At 47.9% G+C, this 14,852-nt stretch overlaps 1 protein-coding gene across 2 annotated transcripts; it reads left to right on the top strand.

The window, feature by feature from the left end:
* Window positions 1–2,037: 2,037 nt before the first annotated feature.
* On the top strand, window positions 2,038–11,252 carry LOC133361376 (zinc finger protein 260-like). Of its 2 annotated transcripts, none has more exons than XM_061580299.1 (2): window positions 2,038–2,055; window positions 4,934–11,252. In XM_061580299.1, exon 2 carries the CDS (start codon window positions 4,944–4,946, stop codon window positions 7,365–7,367), a length of 2,424 nt encoding a protein of 807 aa, XP_061436283.1. In that variant the 5' UTR covers window positions 2,038–2,055; window positions 4,934–4,943; the 3' UTR covers window positions 7,368–11,252. The 2 variants fall into 2 exon arrangements, with proteins under 2 accessions (XP_061436283.1, XP_061436284.1); XM_061580300.1 differs by lacking the exon at window positions 2,038–2,055 and having other exon boundaries at window positions 4,910–5,830; window positions 5,915–11,252.
* The last annotated feature ends 3,600 nt before the right edge of the window (window positions 11,253–14,852 follow it).

The raw sequence follows: 14,852 nt of genomic DNA on the forward strand, positions 1-14,852 counted from the left end.
CTGGTATCGACAATCAAGGGGATTGCCCTGTCCCCAGACGACCTGCTTGTCAGTTTTGATGTGGTTTCCTTGTTCACCAAGGTGCCTGTGCCTGACACCATCGCAATCATTGAAGACTTGGTTCATCAAGGACTGAATGCTGGGGTACCCCCCCTGGTGAGACACTGCTTAACCAATACATACTTCACCTGGAATGGAACCTTCTACAAGCAAATTGAGGGCACCCCAATGGGCTCTCCCCTATCTCCGGTTGTAGCCAACATCTTCATGGAGAAATTTGAGACGGACGCCATCCAGACTGCCACTCTACGCCCGACCTTATGGAAGAGGTACGTAGACGACACTTTTGTCATCTGGCCACATGGCCGGCCTGCTCTAGACCAATTTCTCGACCACATCAATTCCATACACCCAGCCATCAGATTCACCATGGAAGTCGAAAATGATGGCAAGCTACCCTTTTTGGATGTCCTAATCAAAAGGAGACCTGACGGTTCAATGAGCCACTCTGTCTACAGGAAAGCCACCCACACGGATGCTTATCTAAAACCGGATTCCCACCACCATCCATCCCAGAAGAATTCCTTCATCAAGACTCTATGTCATAGAGCCCAATGCATCTCCGACCATGAACACATTTCCAGTGAACTCAAACACGTACGCCAAGCTCTTAAGGCTAATGGTTACTCCGACTACACAATCCGCAAAGCCATCACTCCAACCATCAAGAAGGATCCTGTTGAGGAGCCTTTCAAGACCATCACCTTACCCTACATTGCTGGGGTCACAAAAAAGATCTCCAAAATCCTGATTAAACACAAGATCCAGGTCCGATTCAACACAGTACATAAAATCCGTGATCTGGTCCCGTCTGTAAAAGATGTGGTTCCAGACATACAGTACCCTGGCGTCTACAAACTAAGTTGCCTCTGTGGTAGCAGTTACATTGGAGAAACCAAACGACATGTCTCGGACCGCATCCGTGAACATAAGGCAGACCTGAAACACGGTAGGACAAACACCTCAGCCGTGGCAGATCACTGTTACAATTCAGTGGGCTCACATGACATTGACTTCTCCAAGACAGAGGTTCTCTGCAAGCCATCTGGCTATCATGAGAGATTCGTTCATGAGGCGATCCACATATACAAACACAGAGACAATTTCAACCGAGAAGATGGATTCTGGCTTAGCAATCATTGGAAGGACGTAATAAACCATTTCGGATCTTAACTGATTGTGTTCACGTTTACGGTGACTTTCAGACCACGTTCCACTCACTGGCATGGTGCAGTGTGCAGAGTAATGTATGGTGTCGTAATTGTACAGTAAACATATAGCAGTATGATACACATTAGGGTGGGTAGAATAATACATAGTGTTATATTAAAATGGATAAGGCAGCAACTGCAGCAGCAGCAGCAGCAAGTGCAGCAGCAGCAGCAAGTGCAGCAGCAGCAGCAAGTGCAGCAGCAGCAGCAACTGCAGCAGCAGCAGCATCTGCAGCAGCAGCAGCATCTGCAGCAGCAGCAGAAACTGCAGCAGCAGCAGCAACTGCTGCAGCAGCAGTAACTGCAGCTCCCTTTGATGCTGTTAATCCTGCATAATGCACATGCATATGCAGTACTAATCACATTCCTGCATTTCCCATAAATATGCTAAATTCCTTTTGATATGCAAATTCCTTTGTCAATGCGCCCAGCTTATATATATGCTCCAAGCTCGTGTGCTGTTTCATTCAGACTCTGTCGCCTCGACGGACCTGGTTTTCACCTGAGGACGGCTGCTTGCGTTGTGGCCGAAACGTCGTGAGAATTGTTTTATTATGTTTTATTTTTATTATTTTATTACTTCCCTTCTACGTGACTTTACCGAAAGAACCAAGAAGATGAATCCCTGCAGTCACGAAAGCTTTAAATCGAAATATAATTTATTCTGTTACACCGCCGATCGTTGGGGGGAGGGGATTGTGTTGAACCCCGCAAGTGACGTCATATCACCTGCTGTCGCGTGACGTCACGAGCTGCTACTACCGCGCTCGCTCTCAGATCCGAGGTGAGAAGTTAACATCGTGGTTGTTGTTGTCGTGGTTGTTGTTGTTTACCCAGGTAGAGCCTCTCTCCGTCTCTCTCTCGTAGGGATATCAATTGAGTAGCAGCGAGTATGGAATCGATATCCAGGTTTGAACATTACAACGCGGGGCCTAGCCACGCGGGGCCTTGCCTCCTGCCCTCGCCTGATTGCATTTGCTTTAATCCTCTGCTTAAGTTTAATTCGTCTTCATCTGGCTCACTACTTCATGGGACCTCCTTTGCCAGTAGCAACATATAAGAAGCGGTTTTCCCCTTTTCTGGCAACAAAACAGGTGTTAAGATATTCTTGGTTCTTTCGGTAAAGTCACGTAGAAGGGAAATAATAAAGTAATACAATTGTCTTGCTGTGTTTTTCACAGCTGACGATGATTGCTCGTGTTGCAGTCGAAACGTCGTGAGAATTTTTATTTTATTGTTTTTCTTCTACGTGACTTTAGGTGTGAAAAACAGCGAGAAAATTTTTGAAAAAATTCTTGCTGTGTTTTTCACACCTGACGATGATTGCTCGTGTTGCAATCGAAACGTCGTGAGAAATTTTAATTATTTCATATTTTATTATTTTATTATTTCCCTTCTACTTGATGACTTTACCGAAAGTACCAAGAATATGAATCCCTGCAGTCACGAAAGCTTTAAATAAACGCCGAACTGGAACCTTTTGCAAGGAATCTTGTCTGCATTAACCACAATATACTCGCGATCAATATGCAAACAAAACACATGCTGTGATAGTATGTGCATTATCTGTGAAACTGATTGGTCCACACCAGAGACGGCTTTTTTTCGAGCCTCGTCTCAAATGGTGTTAGACCAGAGGACAGCGCCAAAAGGCGTACACAGCACAAAGACAACGCCACCATCAGAACAATGACAGCTCGGGGTGAGCAGCTACATCATGGGAACCTCCTTTCCCAGTAGCAAAATATAAGAAGAGGTTTTACCCCTTTTATTATTTACAGATTTGTACTATTTTTTGTCTTGGGATATTTTTTCTATACGGTTTCTCCGTGTTTATTTCAATTGGTTGGACCATCTATAGCTCCACCCACCTACCTTGATGCACCCATCTCAGGCCTATATAAGACCTTGTCTCAGCAGCTTTTTCTCTCACCTGAAGACGATTGCTTGTGTTGCGATCGAAACGTCGTGATCTATTATTTTCTATGTACGCGATTTTACCGAAAGACCCAAAGAGTATTAATTCCTGCAGTCAATAAAGCTTTAAATCAATAAATAATTACGTAGTTTGAGAAGCTCCCAATGCACTATTGGAACCACCTTTGCCAGTAGCAAAATATGATTATTGTTTTTTTACCCTTTTATCTGGCAACAAAACTGACACCTTTTTTTACGAGGAGTCATGTTTGCATTGACCACAATACCTGCGGTCAGAATGCAAAAAAAAACACAACTCTGATAATGTATGCACTGTCCTTGAAATTGATTGGTCCACACTCGAGACAGCTTTTCTTAGAGCCTAGTCTCACATGGTGTTGGACCAGATGACGCCAAAAGTCGTACAACTCAAAGACAATGTACCATCAGAGTATGAGAGCTCGGGGTACGCATTTACACCATTGGAACCTCCTTTGCCAGTAGCAAAATATGATAATTGTTTTTTTACCCTTTTATCTGGCAACAAAACTGACACCTTTTTTGAGTTGTACGCCTTTTGGCGTCATCTGGTCCAACACCATATTACCTGACCTGCAGGTATGCTGCAGGGCAGTTAATAGATATTTTCTCTGCAGCAATGAAGAGGTCTGATGTGCGACGCCCACATGAATAGGTGGAACGCTGGGTTCCTAAAACCCAGCAAGACAGTGGGGAGCACAGCTGGTTCATCTGTCAGTCATCCCTTGACACCTGGATCATTCCCATTACCTACTGTCAAGGAATCCACACTTACATGGCCTTAAATTGCACCTATCATGGCATTAGCACTGGGATAAGGTTACTTGCAATTCGTCATGAATGGTGGATTTTTGTTGAGATATGTTAATGATGCATGTGAAATGTATGTGTATTAGAGAGTTTATCTTTGTGGGGAGATGTGGTGCAGTTATTTCACTGCATTATGAACTCAACAATTAGTTTGATTATCACTGCCAGCAAACATGATTGATAAGTGAAAGCTTGTGGGCCTCTGCTATGTTGATTGATCTTAAATTAATTACATGGTGAAGGGAGGAAGCGTCAATACTGAGCAGATGAAGGCGGCCAGGCATGGTTCTGGATACACCACTACTTTTTACCATGCCAGTGTGTGACAGTGTTAAGTTTGTATTTGCAGTAAATTATATTAACTATTGAACATGGAGGTTAAATCAAAACAATCGCTTATTTTAGTTTCCCTCTGGAACTTTTTGGAAGAATGGAAACAGGAAATTAACAGCACATATGCTGCTGAAGTTCGATCTGTTCATCCAAGCATTCAAGCAAATCTGAGCCTGGCTTCACACCTCTAAAGTTGCGATTGAACATTTATTTATGCATTACAAATATTATTCCCAACAGCCTTTGCTATGTTAGTTGAAATTTGCTTTTATAAATACTTTTGCAGCCAGAATGCCGAAATTGTGTGCTTGGTGTTTTGCGTTAACATTTATTTTGAAGATACTCGGGCGTACAGGTATATTTGTAACCTTTTGCCCTCTCATTGTGTGTCTTAACAGCCCGTGTGATGAATTGGGGATAATCTTGAATATATTAATAAATATAGACGTGTAAGTCATGTATGACTGTGTATATATTCATTCATCTGTGCCTCGATACTGATGAAGATGGTGTGGACATTTTTTTGTCTGCAGCTGATGCTTCTTCTGATGCTTCCTCTGCAGAATTGGTCTGATGGAGCAAAGGCACTCAGCGCGGCTCGGTAGACAAAGACAACAATGGGACCAGTATGCAAACAGCATGGATTGTACTGGAAATTTTACACAGGACCAGAGATCTCCAACGGGAGAGAAAGCCTTCAAGTGCACTGTGTGTGGGAAGGCATTTTCAGATTCATTTGATCTTAAAAAACACCAGAGAACACACACAGGAGAGAAACCCTTCAAGTGCACTGTGTGTGAGAAGGCATTTGCATGGTCATCATGTTTACAGATCCACCAGAGAACACACACAGGAGAGAAACCCTGTAAGTGCACTGTGTGTGGGAAGGCATTTTCAAATTCATCTTATCTTAAAATACACCAGAGAACACACACAGGAGATAAAGCCTTCAAGTGCAGTGTGTGTGAGATGGCATTTTCACGGTCATCTAATCTTAAAATCCACCAGCGAATACACACTGGAGATAAACCCTTCAAGTGCAGTGTGTGTGAGATGGCATTTTCACGGTCATCTAATCTTAAAATCCACCAGAGAACTCACACAGGAGAGAACCCCTTCAAGTGCAGTGTGTGTGAGATGGCATTTTCACATTCATCAAATCTTACAAAGCACCAGAGAACGCACACAGGAGAAAAACCCTTCAAGTGCACTATGTGCTTGAAGGCGTTTGCACGTTCAACACAGCTTCATAGACACCAGAGAACGCACACAGGAAAGAAGAAACCCTTTAAGTGCAGTGTGTGTGGGAATGCATTTTCAAGTTCGTCTTATCTTAAAATACACCAGAGAATACACACAGGAGATAAACCCTTCAAGTGCAGTGTGTGTGAGATGGCATTTTCACAGTCATCTAATCTTAAAATCCACCAGAGAACACACACAGGAGAGAAACCCTTGAGGTGCACTGTGTGTGGGAAGGCATTTTCAAGTTCATTTTATCTTAAAAAACACCAGAGAACACACACAGGAGAGAAACCCTTGAGGTGCACTGTGTGTGGGAAGGCATTTTCAAGTTCATTTTATCTTAAAATACACCAGAGAACACACACAGAAGAGAAAGCTTTCAGGTGTAGTGTCTGTGGGAAGGCATTTTCAGATTCATCTGCTCTTAAAAAACATCAGAGAACACACACAGGAGAGAAAGCCTTCAAGTGCACTGTGTGTGAGATGGCATTTTTACAGTCATCTAGTCTTAAAATCCACCAGAGAATACACACAGGAGATAAACCCTTCAAGTGCACTGTGTGTGAGATGGCATTTTCACAGTCATCCAATCTTAAAACGCACCAGAGCACACACACAGGAGAGAAACCCTGTAAGTGCACTGTGTGTGGGAAGGCATTTTCAAGTTCATCTTATCTTAAAATACACCAGAGAATGCACACAGGAGATAAAGCCTTCAAGTGCAGTGTGTGTGAGATGGCATTTTTACAGTCATCTAGTCTTAAAATCCACCAGAGAATACACACAGGAGATAAACCCTTCAAGTGCACTGTGTGTGAGATGGCATTTTCACAGTCATCCAATCTTAAAACGCACCAGAGAACGCACACAGGAGAGAAAGCCTTTAAGTGCAGTGTGTGTGGGAAGGCATTTTCAAGTTTATATTATCTTAAAATACACCAGAGAATGCACACAGGAGAGAAACCCTTCACGTGCAGTGTGTGTGAGAAGGCATTTTCAAGTTCGTCTTATCTTCAAATCCACCAGAGAATACACAAAGGAGAGAATCCCTTCAAGTGCAGTGTGTGTGAGATGGCATTTTCACAGTCATCAAATCTTAAAAAGCACCAGAGAACGCACACAGGAGAGAAACCCTTTAAGTGCAGTGTGTGTGGGAAGGCATTTTCAAGTTCATATTATCTTAAAATACACCAGAGAACACACACAGGAGAGAACGAGTTCAAGTGCACTGTGTGTGGGAAGGCATTTTCAAGTTCATATTATCTTAAAATACACCAGAGAACACACACAGAAGAGAAACCCTTCAAGTGCACTCTGTGCGGGAAGGCGTTTGAACAGTCACCACAGCTTCATAGACACCAGAGAACACACAGGCATCAGAAGACCCCCAAGGAGTGTAGTCTGAAATCGACTTGTGAAAGTCAAAGTGCTGCAATGAACCCATCCCTCCTGAAAAAAGAACCAGAAGTAAATTCCAGCTTGGACACTATGAAATGTATCAAGGTGAAATTTGAAGAGGCGACAGTGACCAGCGAAGAAGTGACAGTGAAGAGCGAAGAAGTGAAGGTAAAATGTGAAGATGAACATTCAACTCCAAAATCGGACCTTCACATCAATGGAGGCAACATGAAGCAGGAGGAGAATTCTGATTGTGAGGCAGAGCGAGGCAACTCCCAGCAGTTTGTGGAAGTGGAGGTGTGGGTGGACTTCTTAGACAATACAAAGTCAAATGGAGAACCTGTAGATGTGTAAGCTTGAGACAATGAAGCTCCAATAGATTCACATTTGTCACAGGCCTTTAATGAAAATAACGTGAAGTTGAACACTCCATTCCTAGGTTCAACCTGCAGAGTAAGAGCGGTCAGTATTTGCGGACCTGTGGGTTGGGTAGATCTCTAACTAGGAGCGAGAGCCAATAAGCTCCCAAACATTCACTATGTTATAATAATATTAACATTTATATGGTGCTTGGTTAATCGCCTCAGCAACTCGGAGTTTTGTATCATCTCATCACAAACACTCAAAGAGCACGCCTTTTGGCGTCCTCTGGATTAACACCGTTTGATACTAGGCTCGAAAGAAAGCTGTCTCTGGTGTGGACCAATCAGTTTCAAAGACAATGCATATGTTGTGTCCTATGACTAACCACACGGCGATCCGAGGGGAGAGAATTTCACGTAAAAACAGAGGCACGACCCATACATCGAGACTACTGCGAGTTACAGACGACTATAAGCGACAGAGAGTACTGCGACGAGCAGACTCCGGGGCATGGCCTCGAGATCAACAATGGGTGGTGTGTCTCGCAGATAAGAGAGGCGAAGTGATGCTCGGTGCTGAGTTCGACATGGCCCGACAGAGTATCGCTGAGAGTTTTATTCCACATTTATCCTGATGTTTTGAGTCGCTTGCAAAGTCAAGGATTGCGATAAGTTGTATTAAGCTTTCACAGTTGTTCAAGAGGTGTGCAAATACAATTTACAAGTTTTGAGCGTGAGTTTCAGCTCCCACGAGCAGCTGCAATCGGCAGGCTTCAGGGAACCTGCCCCCGTGACTGGCACATCGTCAACGAGCTGCACCAGCAGAAGCCACGAATCTATGAAATCAACACAAAGAGTTGAATTACTGCAAGCAGCAAGCTCTAGGGTGGGACTCTGCAATCAACCAAGGATGAAGAGGCTTGCCGAGTACCAATGGGTCACCGAGTACGAGCTCGGCGCTGACAGAAGAATTATCGCTCAAAGTTATTCAACGCTGAGTGCCAGCTCCTACGAGCAGCTGCAGCCCGAGAGATAGAGTGACGAGCAACGACGATCAATCAACCGGGAGAAAGGGTGGAAGCCCAAGCATCGACCAAGCCAGCATCTTAGAGAACCAGCTGCACGCGCAACCAGGCATCGCCAGAGAGCACGGAGCCAGAGAGAGAGCGCAGCAGCGCCACCGAGCAAGGGTGTCAGCTGCCAGCGGACGAGCGGCGAGCGCTGTCGAGCACCTTCAAAGACAAGCATCGTGCCGACTCGGCTCATCCAGCAGGGGACAAAACCATGAATAGCCACCCGTGAGAAAGAGGAGAGCGCCGTGGGTTCGACCCACACACACCGACCAGCACCAGCTGTGAACCAAGACAAGAGTGAGGAACGGCGACCAGCAGATGAGCTGCGGGCGCTATCTGACGACGGAATCATCGCGCACCGCCGACGGCGAGCGTCGTGCCGACTCTTCATCCAGCAGTGGGCAGCAGCTCCAGCTGCAGCCGAGCGAGAGAGAGTGAGGAAGCTGTGTGTGTGACCCTCCCCCACACTCACATACTCGCCACGTATCACCCAGCGTCTGCTTGACGCGAAGAATTGATCAAGGAGACAAAACCACCAAACACACCGCACATACCGGGACTAATAATGAGAAGAATAATCATAAGAGTGCGTCAACTATTAGCTGATAATGAAGAACATTGCTGCCCATTGAGTCACGTGGATACGGTCTTTGAGAAGTATTTTATTCGTTCTTTTTGTTAATTTTAACTGTACCGATGAATTCATTGACGAAACTTAACGTTTAGAAACCTACGTTACGAATCCACACACTCACAGGGAGACTATTGTGTTGAAATCTTTCTTTTGATCACAGAATCTTGCCCGCGAATTTATTGACGCCTTAGCCAATTGATAAGCATTTGCTGAAGCAGGCATGTGATGCCGCCGCCACGAAGCCGTTCAGCAGGCGCCCCATCTACAACCTCGCCACCACCAAGCGACGGAGCCGACCCTGCGTCCCCCTCAACTCACATGAACACACCCGCACGCATTCCCCCCCCCCCCCCCCATAGAGCTCCGAGGGGAGGTCACCTGACTGACCGATTTTTATCCGAGAAACCCTTATCGTGATTAACTTTCACGGTTTCCGGTGACCAGGGAATTGGACGACCTCCCCCGACGCTACTTTGCACCGCGGCGCTGCGACCGGCCTTAAGATGTTATGGTCGCGGCGAAGGGCATTCGGCCACCGCGGTTGAAACGCATCCCCCCACACACACCCCCACGGGTCGACGAGATAGGCAGAGGAGGGACGGGGCGGCATAGTTTAGCGTGCCAAAGAGGGCTCGAGTGCGTAGGTGCCATTGTTAGGGAAGTTAAAGGATAGGGCTGGAATTGCAAATAATCAGAGAGGCGACTCGGGCGCATAGTGCGCAAGTGATGGGGCAGGGGGTGGAGACATGCGGAGGCTCCGCGCTTAACTTCCACAGCAGGCCGTGGTGATGGACGCTGCTGCATAATGCGCAAGACCAAGGCGCCATGCATGAGAAAGGGATTAATTAGAATAAACGCCGCAACACGCAACGCATCTGATTAGCATAGCAAGGGCGCCCGGAACCGCCGTACGCGTGCTGACGGGCACGCGCCCATTGTTAAAGAAAAACTGGGAGGGGCCGCCACCACGCCCGGAGCCGCATCCCTTTGATGTAGGGAGGATAAAAATGGGGCGCAAAGGGGAGATCGCTCTCTTCAGCACCAGGCGACAAGACGCTCTCCAGCCAGCGACCCGAACGTCCGTGAGACGCATCGAGGTACGCCGCGAGTACGGGATCAAAGGACCGCTGTGGGCACCTAACAGTGAGTAAGAAGGTGAAGTAGGATCATAGCCGATAAATAGGGAATAGGTCCAGGGGTAGTAGAATAGGCCAGCCTCGTCGATTCATACTGATTTAATATCAATTCCCAGGTGGTCGAAAATAAATCATTAATAGCTAATCGTGGCCTCGTGTGATCTAGTTGAGAGGTGTGAACGGGTGTGGTGCTGTGTACACAGTGGTTCGCCACGTGAGTGAGCGCTGCGCGGAGCTGCGCGTGTGGGTGCGCGTGTGTTCACTACGTGTATGATACAGGTGCGCGATCACAACGTGAGTGTTCAGTGGTGAGTGAGTGCCGCGCGGAGCTCTGTGCGGGAGTCCGCGTACGTTCGCTACGTGTCGGATACGGGTGCGCATTGGTAACGTGGTTATTCGACGTGGAGGCGAGTGCCGCGCAGGGCTGTAGACGGGCACACGCTCGCAGCGTGCGAGAGCTGTACGTAGCGGTGTAAAGAGGGGGAGTATGGCATTTGATTGATGATGCTGTGCGCACGTATGCTTGCAGCGTGGGAGCGCTGCGTGAGGCCGTATGGGTAGGGGTGTCGCGTCCGAAGGCCGGCGAAACCCTAGCGGGTAATAGGGCGGTGCGGCAACGCAACCGGAATAGGGGATGCGTGATGGGGAGACCCTGGGGGCCAACGGCCCCCACAGGCACACTGCCACACACCATTGTTCCAAGACGTTTAGTTAATTACATAATCTACCAATGAATTCATTGAGGTCTACTTTTGCATTTGGGACATGTTTCATTATTGCCGTTCGTATGAATATGGTCACATTTATTTTTAAGGACTTTTTCCTATGCTCGCGTTACTCTGAGGAATTAACCGATTGCTCTGTTATCCAGTTTAACGTAATCAGTGAGGGTTAAATGTACGGATCAATGAGCACATCTCCAGGAGTACTGTGACAATTCCAAGCATAAGAGTTTGCATATTAGAGTGTTATATTTTTGTTTAGAAATTAAAGTTGCTTAACACAGAAGTGTCTGAGTGGTTCCTTTCAAAGTTCATGCATAATGATCTTAATTATAACAGCTGTATCCTTCGGCAAGATCTGAATTCTGAGACCTGATAGAATTACACTAAAACAATCAGTAAAAGTTAAAGCAAGAATCTATGTATTATCACAATTAGTAAGAAGACATTTTTTTCACGGACCGGTGGGGTGGGGGGGGGGATTGTTTCATGATAATTCAAGCGCATTATATTTATTGTGCACTTTATTTATATTATTACATTGTAATATGAAATAATGATACATCTCACCATAATGCAGAATCAGTGGGAGCCCTGAGCTTATTTTCCTGTAACTAGATGGTCCCATCTGGGGGTGATGGAAGACCGTGACACCCGAAGTGTGTTGCTTATGTCCAGTCTACTCCATAATCTCGTTTTTGTTGCTGTCACTGCAGAAAACACTGCTTCACAAAGATAGGACATTGGAAATGGAAGCAGGCTTTTCTGTGCTTTTGTGGCAATCTCAAGATATTCCGCATTGACTTTAATCCAGAACGTATCGAGATTTGAAGTTGTCTCAAACATACTTTTAAGGCCACCATTTGCGATCTCAAGCAGTTGATCCTCTTCTAGCACAGACAAAGTCGATTTACCTGGCTTATTCACAAATGGGTCTATTCCCAGTTCGGGGGTCTTTTGTGGTTGGGAAGTAACGCTCAAACTCTTTTAAAAGCTGAGATAGGTTTTAATGCACCAGCTGGGAGAAAGGCCCTGGCTCAGTCTCTTTCAAAATTTCTGCTAGTGTTTGAAACATGTCAAAAGTTCCAATGTTCACTCGTCGCCCCCATAATTCCAGTTTGGCTTTGAATGCAGCCACTTTATCTGTCGAATTGAAAAGAGTTGTCGATCTCCCCTGAAATGACACATTGAGTACGCTGAGCAGGCTTAATATGTCACACAAGTGAGCAAGTTTTTCGACCCATTCTGTGTCACGGAAATGTGCTGCCAGTGGTCGCCGCCGACTGGTCGGGTAAGGGCCAAGCCAAGCCATCGGCCAACGAGAATTATTCTACCCCGACCAGCACAAATTTATTACCCATAGCGGATGGTGGGAAAGGTCCCAAAATATTCAGCGCCACCAACTCGTTGATTCGAGACACCTGTATAGACTGCACCGGCGGCACATATGGGTTTTTAGGCGGCTTCCGCCGTGCACACTCGGGACACGCCCGAATGTGTCCGACGACATCCGTTGTCATGCCGTGCCAGAAGTAGTCTCGCTGCAATGTTAGCAAAGTTTTCTGCACCCCGAGATGTAACAAAGTGTCGCAGTGCAGAGTCCGAATCAATTCGTACCGTAACGACGACGGTACCACCAGACGCCAGCGGTCATGCAACCCCTCCCTCCACATGAGCAAACCATCCCGGAGAGCGGCCCCCGGCGTCCCACCGGACAGCAGTTCCCCCGCTCCCTTCGCAGCCCGACTCCGTAAAGCCCCCAACGTGTCGTCAAGCAATTGTTCACGAATCCATACCGAGCACGGCAGGTTCAGAACCCCATCGGCCGGTCCTGGGCACACCGGAGGCCCAGGCACCTCGACAGCTGACACGACAGGCCGAGGGGGTAGCTGAACCGGCGTACACCTATTCGTACCCGACGCGCAAGCGCACGGGGACCCCTGTGGTAATCTGGAGAGCGCGTTCGCGTGAAGCGACCCCTTATGATATTGAATGTCGAAGAAAAATTCCTGCAGGGTCTCCAACCATCGTGCAAGTTGGCCAGATGGTTGGTCAACTCTCAGGGCATATTGCACAGCCGCATGGTCCGTGCGCACAATAAACGAACGGCCGTATATATACGGCCGATATTGGCGGAGAAAATAGACAATAGCCAATAGTTCGCGGCGAGTAAAGCAGTAGCGGGTTTCTGCCGGGGACAGCACATGGCTACCGTAGGCTACCTACCACGCGTTCCACGCCGCCCTTGGACTGTGACAGAACAGCCCCGATCCCGGTGTCACTAGCGTCCGTATCCAGAATAAAAGGTCGATCAAAATCCGGATAGTCCAATGTCGGCGCCGTCGCCAACCGATCGCGTAGGCCCTCAAACGCCGCTTCCTCCGGCGGTCCCCAACTGAACCTCCGACCCTTGCCCGTAAGGAGGTGCAAGAGCCTAGCGATGATAGCAAAGTTCGGAACGAACCTGCGATAATATGAGGCGAACTCAAGGAAGCGATGTACGTCCCCAACTGAGGCCGGGGTTGGCCAGTTGCGGACGCACGCCGTCTTCTCTGGGTCCATGGCCACCCCGTCCGCACTGACTATGTGTCCCAAATAACGCACGGAGCGTTGCAGTAGGTGACACTTCTTTGGTTTGAATTTTAGATTGGCGGAGCGCATCCTAGCAAAAACCATCTCCAATCTCTGTAAATGTTCGTAAATGTGCGGCTAAAGATGATGACATCGTCTAAATAAATCAAACATGTCTCCCACTGCAGACCCGTTAACACCAGCTCCATCAACTGCTGAAAAGTGGCGGGGGCCGCATTCAAGCCCATCGGAAGGCAATTAAACTGAAACAATCCCTGCGGCGTACGGAAAGCCGTCTTTTCCCTCGAGCACTCATCGAGGGGAAGCTGCCAGAATCCCGAGGAGAGATCCAGCGTTGAAAAAAACTTCGCCCCGGACAAGGCATCAAGGGAATCATCCATACGCGGCAGGGGGTACGCGTCTGCGACGGACACCTTGTTTAATTTTCGAAAATCGACGTAAAATCGCAGTTTCCCATCCTTCTTCACAAGGACTACCGGCGCGCCCCATGGACTGTTAGACGGGGATATTATGTCAGCGGCCAGCATGTCCTCCACTGCACCGCGAACCTGATCCCGCTCCGTCGGGCTCAACCGATGCGAGTTCAACCGAATCGGAGCGGCGTCCCCCGTATCAATGTGGGAAAGCAAGGAGGTGCGTCCCAAGTCAAAATCATCCGAGCTGAACACGTCGGAATAGCTTAGCAACAGCGCGCGAAGCGCGGACCGTTCTCCGGTGAGGGATGAATTCTCCCCACACAACTCGGCAACCCAACGATCATCCTGCCCCGTAGGCCCCGCAACCCCCCCTACCATGTCCCGGCGGCCCCGGTCGTCATGGGCCGTGAACGCGGTCGTGGCGCGAGCCAAAACCGTTCTGGCCGGGACGCTAACATTCTCCGCACTCCCATTCAGCACTTGTAAAAACGGGGGCTGGCCCGGCCGGACAATCGTTTGTGCCCCAACCAGCGCCGAGCCGCCCGTTATAGCCGTGGACGGCGATAACAAAACCCCCGCCGCTCCCTCAACGCCAGGTACTGGCTTCCGATATCTCAACGGGATAAGCATCTGCGAACCAGGTGGAATGTCAACAGATACCTCGGACATCGCCTGTACCTGGCATACAGGGGCAGACAGGCCCCATGGCGACGGCAAGAACGAAAATTTCCGCCCCCCGGTAATTCAATGCAATTTTGATCAACTGTTATTTGAATGGGCATTTTTGCCAGGAAATCGGTCCCCAACAAACAGGGTACCGCGAGGGACCTAGAGATCAAAACGGTCCCTGAAGCCGACACCCCCCCAATCGATATGTTGGCGTTCACCTGGCCTACAATGCCCA

This window comes from Lethenteron reissneri, chromosome 72 (genome assembly GCF_015708825.2).
Source record: "Lethenteron reissneri isolate LAM-NWPU_2019-01 chromosome 72, ASM1570882v1, whole genome shotgun sequence".
Lineage (NCBI taxonomy): Eukaryota > Metazoa > Chordata > Hyperoartia > Petromyzontiformes > Petromyzontidae > Lethenteron > Lethenteron reissneri.

Excerpts from the sequence above, each read along its gene's own strand:
- LOC133361376 (XM_061580299.1), top strand. The coding sequence starts at position 4,944 with ATGGAGCAAAGGCACTCAGCGCGGCTCGGTAGACAAAGACAACAATGG.